The 25,421-nt window shown below is 46.7% G+C and overlaps 1 protein-coding gene across 1 annotated transcript in view; it reads left to right on the top strand.

The window, feature by feature from the left end:
- Positions 1–25,421, top strand: part of GFRA3 (GDNF family receptor alpha 3) — a 138,858-nt gene that overhangs the window by 109,470 nt on the left and 3,967 nt on the right. Inside the window, exon 6 of the mRNA XM_086928915.1 lies at positions 1,809–1,943. Within this exon, the coding sequence (XP_086785041.1) occupies positions 1,809–1,943 (135 nt within the window). The remainder of the gene's footprint in view (positions 1–1,808; positions 1,944–25,421) is intronic.

The following is a 25,421-nucleotide window of genomic DNA, read 5'->3' as shown; positions in this document are numbered from 1 at the left end:
ATGAAGAATTTTTTCCAAATGATATTGTGAGCGTGTCACTGGACATTGTTCTGTAACCAGCAAATTCTAAGAGACATTGGGTTTATTACCCAGCATGACATTATGTTATGTTTTTAATGTGTTGAGGTGTGTATGTGTTGGTATGGTTGATGTTTAGTAGATGTCAGTATGAGTGTGAAATTTTAGCTTGAGAGGAATAATTGTGTGTATATGTAGATTTGTAACTTCATCTCCCTTTGAATGTAATTGGGAGACCATTGGCATTCTTGAAATGAAATATTTTGATATATACATATACTTTAAGGAACGTATGAAGCAAAATCATATGTAAAAATTGGATTAATCAATAAATCTTTGAGAATGTCTGGTTTGTGGTTTTATGTCTTTCAATTAAGCTAGTGGAGTTATCCCTGACCAATAGTGTGGAGTTATACCCAATCAATGTAGTATAGTTGGCATTTTGGTCCCTTTTGGGGGTTTTCCCACCTGGTATTGCCTTCTTTGTTTTTTGTTTCAACAGGGGTCCTCTTTTGTGGAGTAGTTCTCTAGACACAGCCTTTGTGTAGAGTGATGCTTCTCACTGCAGGATAGTCTCTTGTTTGGAGAACCCACAACAGAAGTATTCAGAGTTGTGGAGTTTGTGCACCTTGATATCAACAGCCTCACTGAACAGTTATTAGGAGAGAGACAAAAGGCTGGCCTCACCTAAAGAGGTCCCTTTCAGCTTAACAACCCTGACTGCAGTCCCTCCCTTCACCGCCACCATCTACCAAATGGCATTGATACAGAAAGCCTAACCAGCAGCTCCTCTCAGCAAAAGGTCTAATTGCATTTATTTTTTGATTTCAAGGTATTTTTAATTATTTTTCTACAGCAGTCGAGGGTAAAGAAGGCTTCTCTCATCTGTCCCAGCTTCAGTGTCTAGGTCTCCTCCCTCCATCTTCAGGAATGTGAGCAACACACTTCCGCTGTATGGAAAAACCTCACCACCATCTTGTGGACAGGACGAGGGCAGGGGCTTAAAAAATATGATTCACAGTCCTCCACTACTTATGCGCACAATGCATGCACCACACAGGCCACGTACACCAACATGCGCAACAAACACTTTGGATGGTAATGCTGGAATCAAGGTAATCGCTTAGAAGCAGAACTTTAAACCGGCTTGGGCCTCCACTGCAGGGATACAGATAAAATGGCCTGATCATGCTGAGAATTAACAAAACAGGGTTAGCTGCCGCTACCACTCAACATGCTATACCAATGGCAGGGACAGTAGTCCATTAACCTCATGCGCGCTAGCGGAATTCCGCTCGTACGCTGAGATTTTTAAAAGCGCATGTTACGTGACGAGCTGGGCTCGTCATCAGCGTGCGAGGAGGCTACGCCATGACGAGCCCAGCTCGTCATCAGCGTGGAAGGGGTTCAAGTAAATGAGGGCACTCTTGGTGTGCCTCTTCAGGTCACAGGACAGGTTCAGGACCTCACTCATGTCAAGAGACAGGCCTGGGCCACTGAACACACTCTAGATTAGTGTGAGGCTAGAGCCAAAATCACAAGTCAAGGTACCTGATACTTGCATTCAGGGCAGGAAGCAGGTGTGTACTTCATGAAGGGGATATTCCTGTCTCATAAACCACAAAATCACTGAACTCCAGTGGATGTGTAAATAACCAATTTACATTACAGATGCGTAGGTGAGTGTCTCAGAACTAGAATTGATTCTGTTTCTCGGTGAATGCAACACACAGAGTCAGTCACAGACTGAAGTCTCAAATTCTTCTATTCTTTCTTTTTTTCCGAGGAAGGTACAACACTGACTCCAAATTACATCAGCAATTCCAGTCTGGACATCTCGTTCTGGTGCACATGTGAAGGAAGTGGGAACCTTCTGGAAGAATGCAACGCTATTCTGCACCTGTTCACCAGCAACATGTGTCTGCGTAAGTAGCGGCAGTCGGAGACGATTTAAGGTATAGGCGAAGTGGGAAATTGGCCAGTGTCCCCGGGGAAGATGAGCTCCTCTATCCATGATTTCTCTGTTTCTCCATCTCTGCCTCGAACCCTAGCAAGACATATAGCAGCTGTTTTTGTGTGATTCCATTACCAAGGGGCATATCAACAAGGGGGCGCTAAAAAATTATTGCCGCTTTTGCAGTCGTTTTCGGACGAAAAGCAGCGATAATTCTAACGCCCTATTAGCAAGGACATGCTAACGCGTGAATCCATGCTTCTTCCCCTCAACGCCCAGCTTTGCGTCTCTAATGAGATACAAAGTGGGCGTTCCTCCCCAGGATAACGGGAGGAATGTCGCTAAGCAACATTTCTCCTATTATCAAGCCTCACGCAAAGCAGCATAGTGACAAGAAAAGTAGCGATAAGCTATGTTATCGCTACTTTCCTTACGCCTGCTTTGAAACTGACTTAGCCATGATATCCTATGGAAGGTGGATATCATTGCTAAATATGTGAGGCCCTATCAGCAAGCTATCGCCAAAAGTTGTGTGATTATCGCTGGATTTCCAGCGATAATCACACACTAAGGCAGCTTGCACTCAGAATATTATCGCTGTGGAAATAAGCGTTGCTGATAGCACGCTATCTCTGCGATAAAATTCAGAGTTGGGTGGTGATAATTATCCTAGCGCTAAGTGCGCTTAGCGATACTTATCGCCCCCTCTTGATGATATGCCCCTTAAAGTTTAACATAGTTTACTGTTTTAGGGCATTACGCTAGCTTTAATTAGCTCAAAACGGGTAACACGATGACACTGCCGGAGATACAAGCATAGGTGCCAGAAATGTATGCTTGTTTACAGGCTAGCCAGGCACCCGATGTAAGTACCCCCAACAAATGCCTTTTTAAATAAAGGTCGGCAAAAAAATCTGCCAAAATGCAAAAGAGGCGAAACCTAGCTGCTGGGAAATTTCATGAGCAGAACAATTCACAGTTAACTTTGTGTCACAAAACTTTATGGTTTCACTTTTCATGGGTGTTTCCTTGATATGGTTCAAGAACCACTGAGGAACAAAGAACTAATCATGAAATGCAATGTTTCATGGCATTTTTGTGTGAAATGTGCATTCCATGTTTCAAGAGAGCACAGATGCGAAATTATGTAAACCACAGCTGTTTTGCTTCCTCATTCCACAAAACAAAAAATGTTTTGCAGAGGACTATTAATCAGGAACTGCAGGTAGGGGCGGCTTCTCCATTTGAGCGGAGGAGAGTCGCCCCATAAGCCCCAGAGCTGAAAAATAAAATATTCCTAAATTTATGTATTACCATTTCATTTTTCAGCAATCTGTTCTAAACTAAGTGTCAGGATGGGGCGGGCCAGTGCTAGTGAGTGGCAGCAGCAGGGAGCTGTTAACTTTAAAATGCGCATGTCTCTTTGACCGTCCATCTTGGGACGGCCAACCAGACATGAATGAGCATTTTAAAGTTCTCTAACCCAGCTGTCTCGAACAGCTGGGTTAGAGAAAGCGCAGGCCTCCAATCCTCTTAGGAGCGCTGAGAGAGCCTTCTCTATCCAATCCTGGCGCTGCTTTCATGCTGTGAGAGCAGCGTCAGGATTGGGTAATGCAGTTTCCTGCTTCTGGAACTTCCAGAAGACGCCCGAGGGAGGAGGATATTGTGCTGCAAGTTAGTACGTCTATTCTATTTTATTTATTTATTTATTTTGTGCCCCCTGCCCCACCACCCGCTGTACAAGCCAGCCACCAATGCGGCAGTAATTAACTATGTAAGTCACTCAAACGAAATATTCAGGGCTGGGGGTAGTAACAGTAACTTGCTATCCGAATGAAGTCTCTTGCCAGGAGGACAGAGACACCTAGGTCTCTCAGTCTCTCACTATGTGTGTGCTGTCTCTGCCAGACAGAGATTGATAAGGTAAAAGCTGTTAAGTAAAATACAATGAAATGAGCGCATTAAAATCCCTGTGAAGCTCCTTCCGTCCCCGGCAGCGCGGGGCGTTAATATTTAATGTTCATAAAAGCATCTTTTCCCTAGGATCCTAAGCAAGAAAACAATAGTGTTGAATGTTTACATCTCTCCTTTTTGAAGTTCACACCCGTTTCACACGCCAGATCCCTGCTCGTAGACATACAGAGGCGCACATCACACAAACTCTTGCCAAACTAAGGCACTAAGACCAGGGCCGGACTGGTAACCGAAACTGGCCCTGGCAAACTGCTCGGCCTGGGGGGGTGCGACCGAGCTGTTTGCAAATGCCGGATTTAGCTGATTTTGTTACTGGGGGCTGATATTTCCGCCCCCAGTAACAAAAATGGCCCCCATGGGCCCAAAACTGGCCCCTACCCTTGCGGCCCACCGGGGAATTGCCCGGTGCCTGCTATGGCCAGTCCAGCCCTGACTAAGACCCCTGGTTACAGGCCCACCGGTGCCCATAAATGCGATCATGGAACACGCGCCACAATACTAAGGGATGAGATCTGTGTACGGAGTCAGCATGAGGGCACGGAAACATGATCACTAGCTTAATGTGCAGTGGCGGCTGGCATCTACGGAGAGACGGGAGGCGGGTGCACCCAAAAGCAAAAAAATAAAAATTACAGATAAAAATTAAACACTTACTGAGTCCTCCGTATCGGACCTCTTCTTTCTTCATCTGCAGCCCCGCCACCAGGAATCTCCCTTGACCAGTCCTGGAGCTGTTCTTGTTCTGTTAATCAGCATGAGAGCAGCACCCTGGCTGGAGGAAGCAGTCTGGCTCCTTACCAGCTACTGCTAGAAACAGATATCCAGCCCACCAGTCTGCACTGACCGTAGGAGTCAGGAAACACACTTTCCCAGCCCACTTCATCTTAAGAGATCTGCTATGCAGTTTGTAAAATTGTAGACACTCATTGACGCTTTTTGACAACATTTCTTTATTAGGTTTTATACCAAGAATGACAACGCAATAAAAAGGTTCCAGTACTAACAAAACTGAGTACATTGTTGAACACTGAGGGAAAAAGGGAAGGTGTAGAGGGGATGGGGGTAATTGCTAGAAAAACAACAGAGCATGCTGTTTGGGCACAAAGCGGGGGGTTGAGCATCTGGGGTCGTATTACAGTAAGTGCCTCGGGGCGCAATAGATTTTTGCGCCCGCACTGCACGCTCACGGGAAACTTTGGTATTACAGAAGACGGCGCAGGCGCTTGTGCGGCTCCTTCAGTAATACCGATAGCGCTGGCGCACATAAAGCTCCAGCGCTACCATCAGGGGGCATCCCCTCATTTGTATAGGGGTGGGCCCTATGCAAATGAGGGAATGCCTATACCTCTGTGCCCATGCCATATTACCAATGTGGGGGCAGAGGCAAAGAAGTTCTCAGGGGACGCACTCACAGTGTGCCACCTAAAAGGTGGTACTCTGTGAGTGCACCCCCTGAAAACAGCCCTTCTGAGTGGGGAAAGTGGGTCCCATGGACCCCCAGACATCCGCGTGCAGGCAGGTGCAGTCAGGGCCGGACTGGGAACCACAACCGGCCCTGGCAAAGTGCTCGGCCGGCTCCCCCTCCCCCCACCTGGCCCACCTGGGGGGGTTTGAAGTGCCGCCGGTTTTCGGCCGATTTTGGTACAGGGCCGATTTTGCAGGTATGCTGCAAAAACGGCCCTGTATCAAAAACGGCCCCCAGGGGCCCAAAACCGGCCCCCACCCATGCGGCGCACCGGGGGATTGCCTGGTGCCCCCTATGGCCAGTCCGGCCCCGGGTGCAGTCATTGACTGCACCCGCCTGCAAGGGGATCTCTAATCCCCTTCAAAAGTGCAGACGACAATGCACTGTGGAAAACACAGAGCAGCTACAAACAGCTGCTCTGTGTTTTCACATGAATGCGCTGCCTCCAGGCCAGCGCGAGTTCACGAATGCCCTGGGGCAGCACATTTTCGATGTTTGTGCCCACCTTTCAAAATGTTCGCTGGGCGCAAACAATGAAAATACGTAATATGGACCCTGGCATCCTTACCAATATAGGGAGGTAAAGGCAAAATATGGGCCTGGCATAAACTCGAAGCAGGGTACATAATGGCAGTGGGGGGGGGGGGGAGGAGAACTCCAGAGCCAGTAGTCACCAATCGAACAAGCAGTGGTAAAGCCAATAGGTTTTGGCAATCAGAAAGCTTTTAGAGTTGTCAATGTCTTTGAGCCATTTTAAATAGCAGCACAACTGCTGTTCAGCATGGCTGATAGTCATTTTAAAAAGTGCTATGACCCAACCTGTGCTATATTCTGAACTCACATATTTGAAAGTGCTTTCATACGCAATAATGAAGAAAAATGTTTTGGTGAAATAAAATATTTGGGCAAGAGCGGGGTTCTGCTGTTTCTCCATACCATGCACTCATTCCTGGGGGATAGTATCCTTGTTGAGAGCTTTGAAAGGATTCCCAGCCTGACATGCCCTCCAAGCAGGCCCGGCTCCAGGAATTTTTATTTGGGTAGGCCACGGGTGCTTCCGGGGGAGGGGGTTACTGCAGCAGTCACGAATGGCATGATGGGGGAGGGGTGGGGGAATAGGGGGTGTCGCGCTGGGGTTTAATTTAATAATATTAATTCTAATTAATCAGCCTGGAGAAGGACAGAGTGTGTATGACTGGTTTGGGCGGCCCCACAGTGCCGACCAAATAGTCTTTACGCACTCAAGAGTGGGCAAACCACTCCTCCCTTGGGGCTGCTGGCAGAGCAGCCCGCCCACATGCAAGAAAACATAAAATGGTAATAACGGAAAGTTATTACCATTTTATGTTTCTGCTTCTCGCACTGCGAGAAAGCAGTGGGGCAACGCTCCTCCGCCCTAGTGTAGGAGCGGCCCCTGCACTGCGGGTCCAATTTGTTGCTTCTGGAGACGGCCTACGAGCCCTAGAATACATCATATCTACTTGCAAACAGTCACCATGATACCACAGATTGATTCTGTTTGTATACAGAGCATGTGGAGAGTTATTTGAAAGTAAGAGCAATGTCTGGACCTAACTAAGCGGAGAAGTGTGGCTCAATGATTAGAGCGGCAGACCCTGATGCAGAGACCTAGCCCGGGACCAGGGTTCAATTCCCCGCCTCGGCGGGTCTTCGGCTCAAAATTCCACGGACCTGATAATTCTCGCCTTGGTGCCTATTCCAATCATGGAGTCCCACTCTGCAACTCTGGGCAATAGCTTGCTTAATCTCCACAACGGCCCCCACAACGCTAAGGATGCCTAGCCTCCACCTTGGGGGTGCCCAGGAGTGGACGCCTCACAGGGAAAGCCAGGATGGGTTCCACCGCGGTATTCGTGCAAGTGCCTTGAGACGCTTGCGGATGAGTAGTGTGCTATACAAGTATCAATTTACAATTTACTGCAAACCCTCGAATTTCAGCAAGCCAGGCTTCAATACAAGTACTTGAATACCAAGCATATTATATTAGTTCAAGATTAAGGAAGTCCCTATTACCACACAAAAACCTTGACATCATTGTGTTAGAAAGGCTAGCTATTTACTTGTTGCAATTTGTCCAACACTTATTTCGCTGCACAAATTTAACTTGATACATTTTACTTTCTTGTCATTTTTTTGCGATGTACTCTCAGACACAAATTCTTGAAAAACAGTAATGCATTTGAAAAAAGAGAAATTTGTATTTTATGAAAACTGCCAGCAGTTTTCACACCGACTATTTCAAACCTAGCAGTCCAGTCATAGAGGTAACCACCTATTATTCTTTGAAAACTACCTCATAAACTCATCCATACATAGGTTTCGGTGAGCTCCTTTCTCATGTGCTAAAATAGTCAAATTATGAAAGATAAAGCATCAATCTGTAATGCAATACAGGAGAACGAGACACCCATCTAGTTGCTGAATTGCACAATGTGAAACTAGGAATCCTGGGATCAATCCTGGCTTCCATGCTTGACCAGATTGTGTGATCTTAGCCAAACCTTTATTTCCCTGAGCCTCCTTTATTGATCATCACATAAGAGGGCACCTCCAAATACATGTGTTCTAGATGTGCACTGTACAAAACACATTTTCTGTGAGAACAAGCCCGAGCACTCATACAGCATTTGATGTATGAGTGCCAACTATTTACGAATTAGGATTATACCGATAAGAGTGAGAGCCAACACCACAAGGGTCCCTATCACCAAACACGGAGTTTATTTAAAAACACATTTTCTGTTTGATTTATTCTACTATAATAGTGCTTCATCTGCACAAAGAATCTAAGCCACAAGTAAGGCACACATAACAACAGACTTGCCTTTTAGTTCACAAAGGGCCAGATGTACAACCTTTTTTTGCAGTCGCAAACGGGCAATTTGCCCGTTTGCGACTGCAAAAAAGGGTGTTGTTATGTACAAACGCTATTGTGCAAGACTGTATTAGGAAAGGGCATTCCAAGGGCGTCCCTTCCTAATAGCAGGCCGCATTTGTATGTATCATTGTTTTGTAACCGCAATTGCAAAACACTTGAAGTTTACCACCTACTTCAAGTAGGCGGTAAGCCACTCGGAAAGAGGAAGGAGTCACCAGGGGATCCCTTCCTGTTTGTGAATGGATGCAAAAATATTTTTTAAGATCAGGCGGTGGTCCCACGGACCACTGCCTGCTCTTAGAAAATTAAACAAACGTTTAATTTTTCTTTTGAAATGTATCCCATGTAAGTTCCCTTTGATGGGAAGAGGAGGTTTCTGAGGTGGAAGTATAAGGCAAGTAACACTACTCAGCCTCCCTCATTCCCAGTCTTCGGAGAGAATCTCTCTACATTACTACCTGCAGAGACCCCGGACTCTGCAGCACACTCCCTTCCTGGCCTGATTATCCATTTTCTACCATCCATCTCCTGTGCACCCTAGCTCACAGCTGACCTTGGGCTCCAGCCTCAAATCAGCTATTATCCGACTCCTTTTTCATTATTCCTGGTAAAAAACATTAGGAAAATTACCCTCAAACTTAAATCTTTGAATATAACAAAATAAAAAAAATGTGCACATACTTTAAAATATATTCCACAGAGGCCCTAATGACCCGACTGCTAATTAAATAAATAAAAACAGAAAGGCCTTGAGAGGGCGGGCTTTATCGCTGGTGAAAAAGTCTTTATTGGTGCCCCATCACTGAGCTCTTTCTCCATAGATACCTTTACTACCACCCTATAACAGTGCCCTTTATCTCTTCATAGTCCTTCCCCTTCATGCCTTCCTCCTCGGATGTCCTCACCTCCATCCTCCAACAGTGCCTCACATTTCTACGTAGCCTCTCCCCCTCATGACCTCCTCCTCAGACTCCCTCACTGCCACCCTCCACCAGTGCCCCTCATCTCTCTGTAGCCCCCCTACACCCCATGCCCACCTCCTCGGATTCCATCACTGCCACCCTCCACCAGTGCCCATCATCGCTCCATAGCCCCACACCCCATTACCCCCTCCTCTGATTCCCTCACTACCACCCTCCAACAGAGCCCTCATCTCTCTGTAGCCCCCTACACCCCATGACCACCTCCTTGGATTCAGTCTTTGCCCCCCTCAACCAGTGCTCCTTATCGCTCCATAGTCCCTCCCCCTATGGCCCCCTCCTCGGATACCCTCAATGCCACGCTCCACCAGTGTCCCTCATCTCTCCATAGCCCCTCCAACGCATGACCTACTCCTCAGACTCCCTCACTACCACCCTCCACCAGTGTCCCTCATCTCTCAGTAGCCTCTCCCCCTCATGACCTTCTCCTCAGACTCCCTCACTACCACCCTCCACTAGTGCCGTCCTCTCTCTGTATCCCTCCCTACACCCCATGACCCCCTCCTCGGATGCCCTCACTGCCCGCTCCACCAGTGTCCCTCATCTCTCCATAGCCCCTCCAACGCATGACCTACTCCTCAGACTCCCTCACTACCACCCTCCACCAGTGTCCCTCATCTCTCAGTAGCCTCTCCTCCTCATGACCTTCTCCTCAGACTCCCTCACTACCACCCTCCACTAGTGCTGTCCTCTCTCTGTATCCCCCCTACACCCCATGACCCCCTCCTCGGATGCCCTCACTGCCCGCTCCACCAGTGTCCCTCATCTCTCCATAGCCCCTCCAACGCATGACCTACTCCTCAGACTCCCTCACTACCACCCTCCACCAGTGTCCCTCATCTCTCAGTAGCCTCTCCCCTCATGACCTTCTCCTCAGACTCCCTCACTACCACCCTCCACTATTGCCCGTCATCTCTCTGTATCCCCCTACACCCCATGCCCCCTCCTCGGATGCCCTCACTGCCCGCTCCACCAGTGCCCCTCATCTCTCCACAGCCCCTCCAACTCATGACCTACTCCTCAGACTTCCTCCCTACCACCCTCCATCAGTGCCTCTCATAACTATGTAGCCCTTCCCTCATATGCACTTCATTAGTTGTTTAGCGCTACTCATAGTGTAGGGTGTCACAGTACTTTACATCCTGCCCACATTATGCAGAGACAATGAATCATACAAGTATGTAAATCAGCATATAGGTAATCTCGCATAAACCAATGAGGATTACCAGGAGTAGGAATCATATGTCATCCATACTGGTGGGCAGTATGTTTTAAGAGAGTTTGGTCTGGAGAAGCACAATCACAGAATTCAAAGCATACGCATGTGGTGGTGTTGGAGGGGGTGGGGGGCTCTACTTATTAAAAATATATGTCTGCCCTAACAAACTCTTTATAGGAACATTAGAATAATGAAAGTCTGGAGAAATATTAACTACGCAAAAAGAAGGTCTAATTACACCTTTCAGGTTTGAAGGAGGATCTTTGATGACAGTTCATGGGTCACTGTCCTGTTAGGATTGTAACTTCTGAACTGCAAGTAACAAAAGGATCTCTGTAACCAAGGCAGTAACCCACTGAGCTATCCACATAAACTACAGTTTGTCTGCATTTAAAAACTACCAACAGACAAAGGATTGCTCTCCAACAAGATCATTAATCACCAGAGTTATCTGGACATTTTTACTGTTGTCTTGTATTTGTGTCAAAGAAAGGATTTTTCCCCTTCGCCATGCCCCTATTCTACCTGCACGAGAGGGCGGGGGCAAAGCCCACCTTTCTAAAAGAAAATGCGTGATTGGGCGGGGAGGGGCTGTGAGAAAGAGCCCAGGCCCAATCATGCAACTCTTAGAAGAAGAAAAATAACTTTCAGAGGAACGTTTTTAATTTCAGTGGCCATTTTCTGTTGGCCTTCTTAATGTCGCTGCCAGTGGCAGCTAGTGATATTTGAAAGTGGTGAGGCGTAAAGTTTGGGATGACTTAAGTAGCAAGCGAGCACTGCATTTTCCTATTGCTCTATTTTAGCCTTATTATTTTGAAGACTGTGTAGCCCCATCAAAAGGGTCCCTTCACACCCATTTCAACAGAATCACAATTACAACAGGAGTATGTGACCACTTTGTGTTCACTGCCGAGAGGCCAGGGATGGATGGCATGTATTCTGAACACGTTTTCGACTGACCGCAGGCACTATGAGAAAAGTGCAGTGCCCTGTAGTCTCCGCTCCAGAGCTCTCAATTGTGGCATAAACACGTAGCACTGCTGGTGCGACTGGATCCAAAGGACAGGTGCCTGGAATCTTGAGTGATCTGATTTATAAGGCGCTGTCTGCCACATTTCACGTTTAATGTTGCCATATTATTGCAGTGCTTTGACTGAGCACCGGTTACATTATACAAGAAGAACGCATCCAGTTTGGGTTTCCACACGCAGATCACAGACTATTCCACTTTTCACCAAGTGATTGGCTATAATTAAACAAAGCTAGTCTGTTTAAACGTTATTAAGAGCTGAGCATTTGCTACAGCAGAGTGGGCACAAACCACGGTTCTTAAAAGAAAATCCTTGTGAAGATCTTAAGCATCTTCTGAAAAACGCCACTTCCCAATTTGAGGAAAATGTCCTCACAGAATGTGGGTAAATAACTCCCTCCCACATTTTAAACAGCAGAGGATCTCTGCTGCAGAGGCGTACTAGAGCCAAATTTAGGGGAGGGGGGCCCTAAGACAACATTTCGGGGGGGGGCTGATTCTTCCAGCAATATGTAGAGTGGAGCTGCAGGGGCTCTAAGAAGGGGTGTAAAACAACCAAGCCTTGTTAGCATGTAAATGGTCTTTTAAAGACCTGTGAAGTGCTTGGGTGCGGCTGTGCGTGTGCCCGAGAACTGAAGCTGTCTCAGCTGAGAGGGCCAAGATTCATGTTTGTGTGGGCCAGGTTCATGTTTGGGTGGGCTTGCCCACCGGCCCACCTGCTGGAACCGAGCCTGCCTCCAAGGCGCCTGGACCCTGCCAAAAAGGTTTCTTTTAACCCCTTCCCTGCTGGGCACATTCCCCCGCTGTGCTGGGGGGAGGGGGGCACGCACAGCGCCCCGTGCTCATGACGAGCTCAGCTCGTCATGCAGTACAGTGCTCGTGTGCTCATGACGAGCTGAGCTCGTCATGACCACACTCGTTTCTTTAGAACGTTCGCACATCAGGGGAATTTGCCCAGCATGCGAGCGTTCTAAAGGTCATTACGAGCTCAGCTCGTCATGAGCACATGAGAACCGTGGCTCATGACGAGCTGAGCTCGTCATGAGCATGGGAGGGGTTAAACACTTTTCAGCCGACTTTTGGGCCTTATCCAATGTGGAATATGTGGGGCAAAATCTAGCAAGTTTTTTTGACAAATGGACCTCCAAACAATGGTCCATCAGCCACTAAGCCAGCTTCAGAGGTGGCCAAATCATTACGTTTTGGGTCGATGCGCATGAGAATAGATCTCCATCATTCTGTGGAAATAGCGCAGTTGGTGTTTCCCAGCTGGCAAATGGCCCATTGCACACAACCCACTAGGACATCCGGATTCAGAGGGAAGTTGCTTTCTTTGGCATGGAAAGTATCTTTGTCAATGAGCCAGAAATGTCCAGGAGTTTGTGCTGGGAATTACATCATGCACGGTCTAGGCCTTTTCTTATTGTTCGAAACTCTTTATTGTATTTTCATGAAAATAACAAGTAGAGCACTGTAACGCTATGCGAATGTATTATGTTGTCCTGTTATCAAAAGTAAAAGAAAAAGGAAAACAATCCCCATTCCACATAACATTTCCTGCCCCCACCTAACCCAATAGTGATTTTGTGATATATATAGTAGGTTTAATACCACAACCTGCAATCAATTCTCAACTAATTTGAGTCTCACTCTTCCTTATCAAAGCCCTGGTGGAAGTGCGATTGAACATGGTCCGTGACCTCCTGAGGAGGGGTCTAATTTGAAGCTCTGGGGTGAACAATCTCTTTGGGTTTAAAGGTAAGCACTCTAGGGTTTTTTAGAGCAAGAAGAGCATCTCTTCTTGCTAGGCCCAAGTTTATCTTTATCATCGCTGACCTCCGAGTGGGAGGATGCATAATCTGACTCATGGTGATCGGCGAAAAAGGAGCTGTGTAAAGGCTGTCCCTGAGGGTAGGCGCTATTATCATTGTTAGAAACCTTTTAGCCTCCTAATTTCTCAAATGCTTCGGCGTGCACCTCAACCTGGGCATTTGCTTTGGCCTTCCCTATTGTGTAGGGGCGTCATCGCTTTCTGCAGCAGGGATCAAAGGCTGCCAGCCCTGTTTGTGCGCATGGTTGTGTAAATGGTGAGTGACGGCCGGATTAGGGCCTTATTGACCGACTACTGCACACTGCAGTCATGTGCATCTACTAAAACCAGCTCCAACTGGTCATCATTATCCTCAGGGAAAACCTCCTCATAAGGCTCCCACTGTGCCATTTCTTTGATAGTTTGACTGTTTAATCAGGGGGGGCTCCTCCGCTATGGTGGAGGAGCGTCGCCCCACTGCTTTTAAGCAGTGTGAAGAAGAGAAACATAAAATGATAATAACTTTACATGTCCTGCTGCTTTGGGGGCGGGCGGGACTGCTCTGCTCACAGAGCGGGGAAGGAGTGGTTTGCCCACTCCTACGTGTGCAATGACAGTTTGGTCGGCCCTCTCTGGCCACCCAAACCAGTCATGCGCACCTCCAGGTTCTCCATGCAGGCTACATTACAGCTTGCATAAAGAACATGCCCACCCCTTCTGCCCCTGGCTGAGCGCCATGTCAATCACCTCTCGGGGAGGGAGCCTGGCTGCCTGCTTCCTGTTCCTGTTGTCGGAGTAGGGAGAGCAGGAGCAGAGACGCGAGACTGGCCTCAATGGCCCCTCCTCGCGACCTTCGTGCCTGCCCGCCACCCGGCCGCCGCTGTGTTTAATAGTCACCTTATAGAGAGAGAGGAGTGGGGACCCAGCCAGGCAATACACAACGTGCTTTAGTTATGACGTGGAGGGACCAGCCTGGCTACACGCTAGGCCAAGCCTGCGTCAATTTATACAACCCTGTGCTATTTCAAGCAGTCATGGGAGCAAATATTACTGATCCACGTACCAGTTGAAGAAAAACACTGCTAGAAAGGGACAAACGTGACCACTAACGCCGTTTAAACATCGCAGGAGAAATACAGGCATGCGCGTTTGCCTCGTGAGGCTCAGGATAGAAATAGGACTATGCCTGTCCCAAGGACTGACGTAGATCGCTCTCTGCTCCCACTCCACACCACAGTTTTGGTGTCGGAAGACAGACGAAGTTTGAGGAGCGATCGCGCCACCATGCGCTATTAACAAAAGACCTTCATAAACAAATTTCGACTGTAATGTCAATCACACCGCTAACACATGGGAAATCATCGCAGTGATCAGCGTGCATAAATACAACAGGGAAACAGATGTAAAATACTGAAATATCATATTAACATATTCAGAATAAAACAACTTCATGGAATGTACGGTATCTATCTGGCTGCGAAGCAGCAAAGAAAGAGGTCACAAAATGGAGTCGTCTGTACTTATATGGGTTGCCCTATGCAGAGTTCTTCAAACTGTGGGGCGCGCCCCCCCGGGGGCGGCGCGACACCGTGTCAGGGGGGGCGAGCACTCCACCATAAAATCTTACATTCCTTCGTCTTTCACTGTCCCATGTCTTCACCCATTTTAAATGAGGATCTATGATTGGAGAACTTTGGGGCACGTAGGAACGTCCCCACTGACGTTCTACCAATGAGGAGGATAGAAGCAGAGATGTCAGGAAGTGCCGCTAAATTTGCGTGCATAGAGATCCTACAGTCTAGTCCATGCTCCCTTTCCTTCCTTGTTTGCTGTCGCCTCACTGTGAAGGAGTGTGTGGAAATCTACATCAACAGGTAGGAGGGCCTTTTAGTGCTGCCCAGTTTTCGAAGTCTGGGCCGGGTAGGGAAGGTTTTGTATAGTAAATTAAACCATTCCCTATCCTACAGCGCCCCCGAGCGCAAGTCGTTGTAACGACTTGCGTTGTAAAAGTTGCGTGGTAAAGGTAGTGCGTGATAAAAGTCGCGTTGTAAACTCTGTTCCCCCTTTTTGTCATTGCAAGAGCTAACGGGGGTTAATTGGTTAATTGCTACAGCTGAAATGCTGTTACTTTTCCCTCGCGTGGCACAGACATACCGATACATACGCCCCACAGCTTCACATAAAACCACGTGTGCATCGGAACTGATGATGAGGTGACTGATGAAGTGCTACGGAGGCGTTTGCCAATGGAAGTCTGGGTGGAAAGTTTCCCCATTAATCATATTTATGTTACGGTTGGGAACTCACTCCTCACCCACCTGACACCAGGGCTACTGCATGACACACCCCCCGGGCCGCCATGGCAACAGCAAACAAGAAACAGCTCACAGAAGCAGGCCTGCACACCCTGACACGGCGAGCCAGCGAGGTATGTGAGGTGCCCGGAGAGCATGAATGTTTCACCGGCACTGCTCTGGGCAGTACCCACCTGTCCAGGTCATGCAGCCTTGGAGCGGTTTGTGCACCTCTCCATTACCTCACCAGGGGCTGACAACGGCATCTCCAGTACCGGCACTGCTCGAAGAGCAGGCCAAACACACCTGCTTCAGTTTTCCAGCTTGTGTTGTGTGGGATAGGTTAAATAAGATTTGCACCAGGGCAGACATGGCACAGATTGATTCTGCTTTATTTTTGCTGTTCCAACATATTAACCTAGTTTTCAAAATATAGAGATAGGAACTCTTTGACTGAGGCAAGTCAGTATTCTCTATTTGTGGCGTGCAAATAGTAGAATCATTGCTTTCTCAGATTGCTTAATAATTAATAATTCCTTCTCTACGATTTCTTTGATGGTAACAATGGTACTCCTAAATGACAAACTGCTAAAACTGAAAGCAAAGGGACTGCTGTTCCATGACATTGGTTTCAGACCAGGGGAGACTCCCTTGCCTCCCACTGCAGCTGAAATTACTTTGTTCTTTGCTTTCAGTTTCAGCAGAGGAGTTTGCCTTCCACCTCAGCTGAAGCATTTTAGCTCTAGGAATCTAACCCCGTCCTGGGAGGGTTAGCTCTTCCCAGAAAGGAGAAAGTTTCTGTTAAAATTACACAGGCAGGCACGCAGAAGGGCTAAAAGGGCTTCAAGTTGCCCAAAAAATATGCCAGCCATGTGTTGTTTAAACAGCCTGCAAAGACCTAGTCTTGACACTAAATGCGGGTTATAAATAAAGAAGTATGTATTTATTTGTAATGTGACTTTCCTGCCTTTGTTCCCTTTAATTATCAGTCATGGATCATTCAGGCAGCCCTAGAACACAATTAAAGAGCTTTCCACTGATTTTGGCTGTTCAAAGTATGTTATGTTATGTTATGTTATGCACTTTTGTATTGCGCACAGCTGCCCCAGCTAAGGGGCGTCCTGGCGCATGGCAGGCAATGTGCAACAGATAGCAGAAACACAACACAGATAAAAGATCTATTTAGAAAGAAACGTTTTCAGAGCTTTGCGAAAGGCCAAGAGGTCAGTCAGTAGCCGCAAGTCCACTGGGAGGGAATTCCAGAGTTCAGCCGCCCTCACCCGAAAAGAGCGACCACCAGCCCGACACAACCTGTATCGGGGGACCACCGCGAGCGCTTGGCTTCCCGATCTCAAAGCGCGGGAAGGAACATACCACGACAGGAGGTCAGCAAGAATTGGCGGACCTACTCCCCTCAAGATCTTAAACGCCAAGCACAACACCTTGAACTGGATGCGTGATTTAATGGGGAGCCAATGCAAGGATCTCAAGACTCCTGAGACAGAGCTCCTTCGGGGTAAGCCTACAATGGCTCTAGCCGCGGCATTCTGCACTCGTTGAAGGCGGGTAGTCTCCGCCACGTTGGTCCCTACCAAAAGCGAGCTGGCATAGTCCAGGCGAGATAATACCGTGGCCTGGACTATCAGCTGCCTGGTACCACGGTCAAAGAACTTAAGAATGGGCCTCAGCGACCGCAAGATGCCAAAACAGCCGGCCGCGATTTTCTTCGAGTGGCCCTCGTAACTGAGAGCGGGATCCATCCACACTCCCAGATTCCTAAGTTCGGTGACCGGGAGAGGGACCGGCCCCAGTTCAATGGGCCACCACTTGTCCCCCCACAGTTCCGCCTTCCTGCCAACGATCATGATCTCGGTTTTCTTCGCGTTGAGCTGGAGACAGTTGTTCTTCATCCAGCTTGCCACCGCCCTAAGTCCACTCTGAAACCTGGGGGCATCCCGGTCCGCATCCCCGCTGATAGTCACCGCTAGCTGAGTATCGTCAGCATACGAGACCATAGTCATGTCCCATTGCTTGACGATCTCAGCCAGCGGTCTCACATACAGATTGAAAAGCGTGGGACTCAGCGAGGAGCCTTGCGGGACCCCCTGTCTCAGAGGAAGGAATTGGGACTGGTACGGTGGCAGCGCAACGCTAAAGAAACGATCGTTCAGGAAAGAGCGAAACCACTGGAGGGCAGAGCCACCCAGCCCGACCTCCTCCAGGCGATGCAACAGGATAGGATGGGACACGGTGTCGAACACGGCGCTCAGATCTAATAAAACGAGCGCCGCTGTCTGCCCCGCATCCATCACTGTGCGTAGGTGTTCAGCCATGGAGAGAAGGGCAGACTCCGTGCTGTGACCAGCACGGAAGCCATTTTGGGTGGGATCCAAGATGTTAAACTGGATGAGGTGGGCCGAGAGAACTTTGTTGACATGGGCCTCCATTACTTTGGTAGGCCAGGGAAGCAAAGAGATAGGCCGATAGTTTTCAGGCTTGTCTGGGTCCAGTGAGGGCTTCTTTAGGATGGGGGAAACCATCGCCCGCTTCCAGCTACGGGGGACCGTGCCCGACTCCAACGAGATGTTGATCAGGGAGTGTACCACGGTCCGACCCACGAACGACTCATCTCTAAAGAGAGCCGAACTGAGAGGGTCGGCGGGGGACCCAGATTTCACCTGCTTTGCCAAGATGTTAAACCCTTCCAATGTCAACAGGGGAAGCGAGTGCAGGGCTGTGTCTCCACAGATGGAAATCGGAGACTCAACTGGGGGTCCTGTGGATGGAAAGGTCATATAGATGTTTTGGACCTTTTCCTGAAAGAACGCCGCAAGAGCCTCACAATGAGCAGTAGAGCCCGTCGTCGGAGCATCGGGGCGCTTAGCTAGAAGATCCTTCATCAATTTGAAAATAGTTTTCGAGGGGTTAGAGCTGTTGCCGACTTCGGCAGTATAATACAATGCCCGAGCACGGCACACAGCCCGATGGTATACTTTGACGGAGGCGAGATAGATAGCTTTTTTCCCCGAATCGTACGCCTTCCGCCAAGCCCTCTCTGCGCGCCTGCAACTGCCCTTGAGCGCACGTAGGGCGCCATCGTACCATGGGCTAGATTCTCTGGCACTGGTCTTACAGGCGGTGAGTGGAATGAGCGCATCTAGCGCTTTGGAGATCCACGCGCAGAACCCATCGTAACCTGAATCAACAGTTACAAACGGATCTAATGGCTCTGCAGCGAGGACACGGTGCAGATCTTCCAACCGTAATTTGCCCCAATGCCGCCTTACGATCAGCTTACAGTACAGATAAGTGTAAGTACAGATGTAGTGATAATGTACAGATAAGTGCTGAAAATACAGCTTTAGTGACTGCTTATTTTTGCACCACCTGGAACATTAAAATAATGAACTAGCAACCCTAATCATAAAACTGGAGGTTTGTTGCAAGATCAGCACATTATTTATTTCCTCCACCCTCAATCCCTGGTTAATGCCATAATAGCAATAGTTTAACTTGTATCTGAAACTCTGTGCCACTGTCAATAACATGCTGAGTTACTTCAAGTTTTTGGGAATGCACCCTGCATTCAGACAACTCGCTCCTCATTCTCGCCCTTCACTTTCACGCTCACCCTGTATTTACTGCAATCACAACCTCACACTGATCCCCATGCACTCACACCATTCACTCGCTCACTCTGTACTCACAGTGATCACTCTGCACTTGCAATGCACTTGCACTGTTCACCCTGTACCTCAGCCTGCAGTCTCACGGGAACACTACTCAGCCTTCGCTCATGTGACACTTCACTCACTCACCTGTCCCTCCTCACTGCTCAATCTGCAATCTCACTCAAATAAGCCTGTCATTCAACCACACCCACTCACAAACCTGCAGTTTACTAAACACTCTTATTGTGTTGAATATCATTTGCAGGCTATGGCCTGGGATGTACGGGTGGCGGTTGATTATGTAGTGTACAGTGTACAAGATTCCAGAAATTTCTGTCAGGTGGTGGGGGGGGGGAGCGACATCTAAAAATAATCAGCTGGGGGGGCTCAACCTAAAAAAGTTTGAAGACCTCTGCTCTATAGTGATTGGGGCATGTGGTATGTGATGCATATGGGTTACATGAGTAATGTAGTTTTTTTGTTTATTTCAATGTGATTGGCTGCTGAAAATTTACAGTAAAGAAAAGAGAAGCACATTTGTAGCCTCCGGTTTTGACAGAATCGCCCTCTAAGGACGTTACATTGTTCTACTTGTTCGTCGAAGAGTTAATTGCAGCTTCTAATGGAATTTCTTCTAAAAGTATTCCTGTTTTTGTGACTTGTTTTATAAACCGTTTATATGGATTGGTTTATATTATTGGGTCCGACACGTATTCTAGGTTTTATTTAAAACTGCTTCTCCAAACACGAAATAAAAAAACTAGAACTGAGCTAGGAGTATGCGAAATTCAAACAAATTTTATTTTGCAGAATGTGACATATCAAAAATATTATGCGAAATTCCATCAAATTCTAATCTGGCATTTTGTGCTACCTTTTAGTGCAAAATGCATCACTGAATTTGAATAGGATAGCACACTTTCCGCTAAGAAGAAGCACAAAAAACAGCGCTGCAATCAAGAGCCGCTTGCATTCTGTTTCTTCGAGCAATAGTATTTGCACCTAAGTGACCCCAAAATTAAGAAAAGTAGTATAAAGATGTCATTTCACACAATTCTATAAAGAAGGAAGGCGTCTTCCAAAATGCCAGAAATTACGCGAAATACACTGACGTTTTCATCATCAAAAAATGAGTCAGACCTGGGGGGCGGGCCTGACGTCATGGACCCCAACTTTATCTTGACAGACATCCACTCTTAACAGACATGCTTCAAAAGCTCCCGATCTGTACACACTACGTAAAAAAATGATACGCCTAGTGCTGCATCTGAATGTACTTACCTACATGTTATTAATTTTGTCTTTGAGGACCCCCTTAGATCTTCATTTGATTAACATTTCCACTTCCTTACTTCTTCTCATGTTCCTGCTACTCTTTGTATGTTCTTCATTCCTATATCAAAGATATCAATGGACCTCCGCACAAGGGCGTGACGTAGACACCTGCAGCACCTCCATGAGGGCCCCAGCCCTTATGGGGGCCCCTATCCCTCAGAGGACCCCCCAATCAGCACAAAACCAATGAATATGGGAGACTCACAGGCTCGTCTTCACATTTTGTAGGGAGGCCCATCGATTTGCTTTATGCTGCTGCGTGCGCACAGTCGAACAACATATAAAATGGAATATCCAATCAACATATTAACGAAAACATGTAAACACAATTCGAGGAATTATGGGCCCGATTCACAGAACTAATTTAAGACGAAATCCTAAACTTACTACTTTTGGTATTCACAGAAGTTAGGATTTTGTCTTTTTTCTTAAATTTGTCTTAAGACAAACTTAAGACAGACTTAAGACAGATTTAAGTTAGGATTGTGTCTTAAGTCTGTCTTAAGTCTATCTTAAGTCTGTCTTAAATTTGTCTTAAGTTTGTCTTAAGTCAAACTTAAGACAAAATCCTAACTTCTGTGAATACCAAAAGTAGTAAGTTTAGGATTCTGTCTTAAGTTAGTTCTGTGAATCGGGCCCTTAAACTCCTGTTGCCCCACAAACACATATTTAACCAAATCAAACTCTGTGTGTGGGACTAATTGATGGGTTTGGGTAAGTTTCAGAACCCAAGCAGACATCACATTAAAAACAAAACAGAAACATAAACAAAAAAAAAACCCAAGCAGACATCATCAAACAATGGCAGATTCTTAAATGCCGTTTGATGGGAATTGCTGGAGATTCAGAACTTGGTTATGCGATCTGTGTTTCTTTTCTCTACGTGGATGGGCCCTTTAATAGAATATACAGAGCACAAGCTCTTACACTGAGTGCTCAGCTGGCACAGTCTTCAGACGAATGAAACCCGTCTGGAGATGGTCACCGGCCAAACAAGTGTCCTAAAGTCAATTGAGACACAGAACAACAGGGGCAATTGAAATCCTCTGACATCCTCTGGAAACGGTCCCACTTCCACAAAGAAGGCATGTTTCAGTCCTGCAGTGAAACAAAGAGCCTTACACAAGAGGAATGAAATGTCCTGCCAAATGACAGGAAATGTCGCGTGTCCCTCGACTCGGAAAGCGTCGCACACAAAACATGAATCCATTAAGGTTCTATTTCATCCAGTTAATGGTGTTGTGAATTGAAATTACTGCAGAGAAATACAATTTGTAACCTGGGCATCTCTTTTATGTAATTTGTATTTGAAAACTAAATCAGTGCTATAAAAGACTTGAGTAGGCCTTTGAACAGCAAGTGACAAGAGGTGCTTCTAAGTGTGCCCACGGCCAGCATGTGTGCATCATCTTCAGAAGGAGACAAAACACTTTGCAGCAATGCCGCAAAATTATCCGGGGTCTTCTTACATGGTTAGAGGTATTCCTACATCGCAGGCTTCCATTAGTGAGCTCTCGTCGCATTCAACACACAGTTCCAGCCATGAACTTCAGGGGCTCAGATATGTCGCTTCACTCATATGCCTACATGGGCCGAGAACACCACAACACCTACGATTGGGTGTATGTTCCTAAGTGTAGCATTTCATTGAGGTTAACATCGATGTGTGTATGTACAGATATTTGTGGAACGTCCAGTGATGTGATTACTTCCAAAGAGGCCGAATGTGCGAAGAGGTTCTTCCTGTTGTGTATAAAGGTTGTGTTCTCTAGAGAGGCATGTCTTAAGCTCCGTTTTAGGTCAAGCCTGGGCAGTGCATGCGCTGCTCTGCGAGGCATGCTGTATTGAGGTAAGGACTTGAAGCGCTGCCTACTCTCCGCCCACATTTTACATTGGCTTGTGTCACTGTCCACTGTAAACTGTGGCTGTTTATTGATCTAAAGGCTTAGTAGTCCGTCCTTAGTACCGTCTTGTCTCATTTTGTAACCTCCCATGGTGATACCCCCTGTTACAGTCTCCAAACACTATTTTCTCAAATAGCTTTGTCCTGCCTGCTGTTGCAGCCAGGACACACTCTCTCCTAAAGCTTTTTTTAAATTTTCAATACACGCATTTGCAATGCAATAGGTCTAAATTTGCGAGAGTTTAAGCTATTGGCATTGTAAATGCCTTTTATTTATCTGTTTTAAAAACAACATATAAATAAAAGGCATCGTCATTTAAAATGACAATAGCTCAAACTCTCGTAAATGCGAATCCTATTGCATTGCAAATGCTTGTTACTAAAATCTTATATAAAATATACATACTTTTTGTAGCTTTCAGCCAGCCCTCTTCACCCTCATTGGTCTGTTGTGGCAGTCACATTTCTTCAGCCCACTATTTAAAAATGAACCCAGACAAAACAGAAGCCCTTGTCATTCCCACAAAAAATAATCCTTGGAATGATCTTTTCTGGCCCCAAGATCTGGGTGACACCCCAACACCAGTACCAGTTGCGAAAGGCCTAGGCATAAAAATAGACTCTGACCTCTCAGTGGCCAACCAAGTCACCAGAGTGGTTGGTACCTGTATAGGGCTCATGAGACTACTGCGGAAACGTGTCCCCATCCTCTCAACGGCATCACTACAGATGATAGTGTCAGCCACTATTGTCCCCCGACTGGACTATGGGAATGCCCTTTACATCGACCTCCCCCAGTGCCTCATCCATAAGTTACAGGTGGTACTGAACGACGCAGCCAGGTTGATATTAAGGCTCCCTAGAAGTTCTCACGCCACCCCTCTACTATGCAAGCTGTACTGGCTCCCCATTAAACAGAGTGCAACGTTTAAGGGTCTCTGTATTACCCATAACGCAATTAATGGAAACCCCCCATCCTATATTAAAGACCGCCTCAAGAACTACATTCCGTGCCGTACACTACGATCATCACAGGCCTGCCGCCTGTTCCCCCCACGTTGCAACACCATATCCTAAGGGGGCAGAGCTTACTCTGTCCTACTCCCACAACTTTGGAATCAGCTGCCTGGTCACCTTCACAGGGAACCTGCACTCCTCCCCTTCAGGAAACAACTCAAAACTGTCTTATTTAGGGAGGCCTTGATCACTGTTTAACTACCTCTCCCCTGCAATGCTGTTGATCCTACCTCCAACTGGCCCTTGGCCCCTCTCTCTCTAAAGCGCTTAGAGACCTGTCGGTGATTTAGCGCTATATAAAAATAAACTGACATAACTTAGAGCATGTTGTAATGGTTCATCCTACTTCAGCCATTGGCTGACTTCACTATGAGTGATGGCTTTCAGCTCTTTCACAAGGAGGACATCCACACACAAAGATCCCTTAAGTGCCAGGGGAACGCTACGATTATGTTGGTGGTTGTTTAGGACCAAAAAGACTTTTTGCTTTTTTAAATATTGACGATGGCCTGGCAGCTCCCCCAACAATACAGTTTTACAAAAAAAATGGCAAAACAAAACAAGCATTATGAAATTCGAAAGGCTGGTAGTCAATGCCCACCATCCTGGGATTGCCAATGTTTCTTTTGAATTGCACTCTGGTAGGAGCAGTTCTGAGCTTGGGGAGGATATTTTTTCAGATACTGGGTGCAAAGATAACCCAGGATTGTCTACTGGTCTTTTCTCGTATAAATATCTTCGTCTCTAGTCTGGCAATGTACTTGCTCCTACTTTGACGTTATCTGCTGGAGGTGGTTATTGTGTCTGCTAGGTCTGCTGCAGTGCTTTATTGGGTGGCCTTGTGTGTAATGCAACTAATATTCAAGATGATGCGGGCTTCAAGAGGGAGCCAGCATTTAACCTTCAGCGTTGGGACGAGGAGGTCAAACTTCGATGAGACATGCTGCAGTGTGTAGTATACCTTTCGGGGACAATTTAGTGCAGATGAGTCCATTATACAATAGACAGGACAGAGGTTATCACAGTTTTGAGATCAATTTCTTTCTTAGCTTAGCACTATTAGATGCCAACATAAAAGCTCAAACAGCTTTTACAATGCCCCAACCCTGCTCTAACTTAGGAAAGAGTTGAAGACGCGCATCACTGTGCAGTATCAGTACACAAACTGGCTACCCTTTCTATCATATGTTTACTGTTTCTTTGCCTTTAACCCTGTACAGTGCTAAAATGCATTTCCGGTCTACAAATACTGCATTCATTCATACATATATGCTCCTGAACCTCGATTTGGCAATTAATAGCTTAATTCTACTCTTTGGTTGCAACAGAACCCAACAGATTTGCTCTCACTGGCTGCTCTTTCCACCTCAGCAACGGCATAAGGCATTCGATACTGATAAAGCGTCTTGTACTTGGACCTACCAGATTCACACACAGTCCAATTCTACTCATATTCTCAGATACCGAAGAGAAATGAAAAGCATAGTTTGAAAGTGACAGACAGCCTCATTAGATTTAACTCTAGCACTAGAGAGATCACATGTTAGATCCAGTAAGCCCCCAATAAAGATACCACACTAGGCCATTACTAACAAAACTGTACCTGATTGTCACAAATCCTGGAATTGCTACCTGTACACACAGTGAAGGCATTTATCTGGCTTCCTGTATCTTTTAAATTTAAAATTGAGAGCAAAGATAGTTCCTTGCAAAAAGGACACTATGAAGCTTGCACATTTTTTTTTCTGGAAACATAGGGGCACATTAGCAAGAAATAGCAATATTTATCGCTAAATGCACTTAGCGCATTTTTTTTATCGCTAGATATGTTAGCGGAGAAAACCTGCTATTA

This window comes from Lissotriton vulgaris, chromosome 7 (genome assembly GCF_964263255.1).
Source record: "Lissotriton vulgaris chromosome 7, aLisVul1.2, whole genome shotgun sequence".
Lineage (NCBI taxonomy): Eukaryota > Metazoa > Chordata > Amphibia > Caudata > Salamandridae > Lissotriton > Lissotriton vulgaris.
Note: the sequence above shows the minus strand (reverse complement) of the source record. Positions and strands in the feature narration are given on the sequence as shown.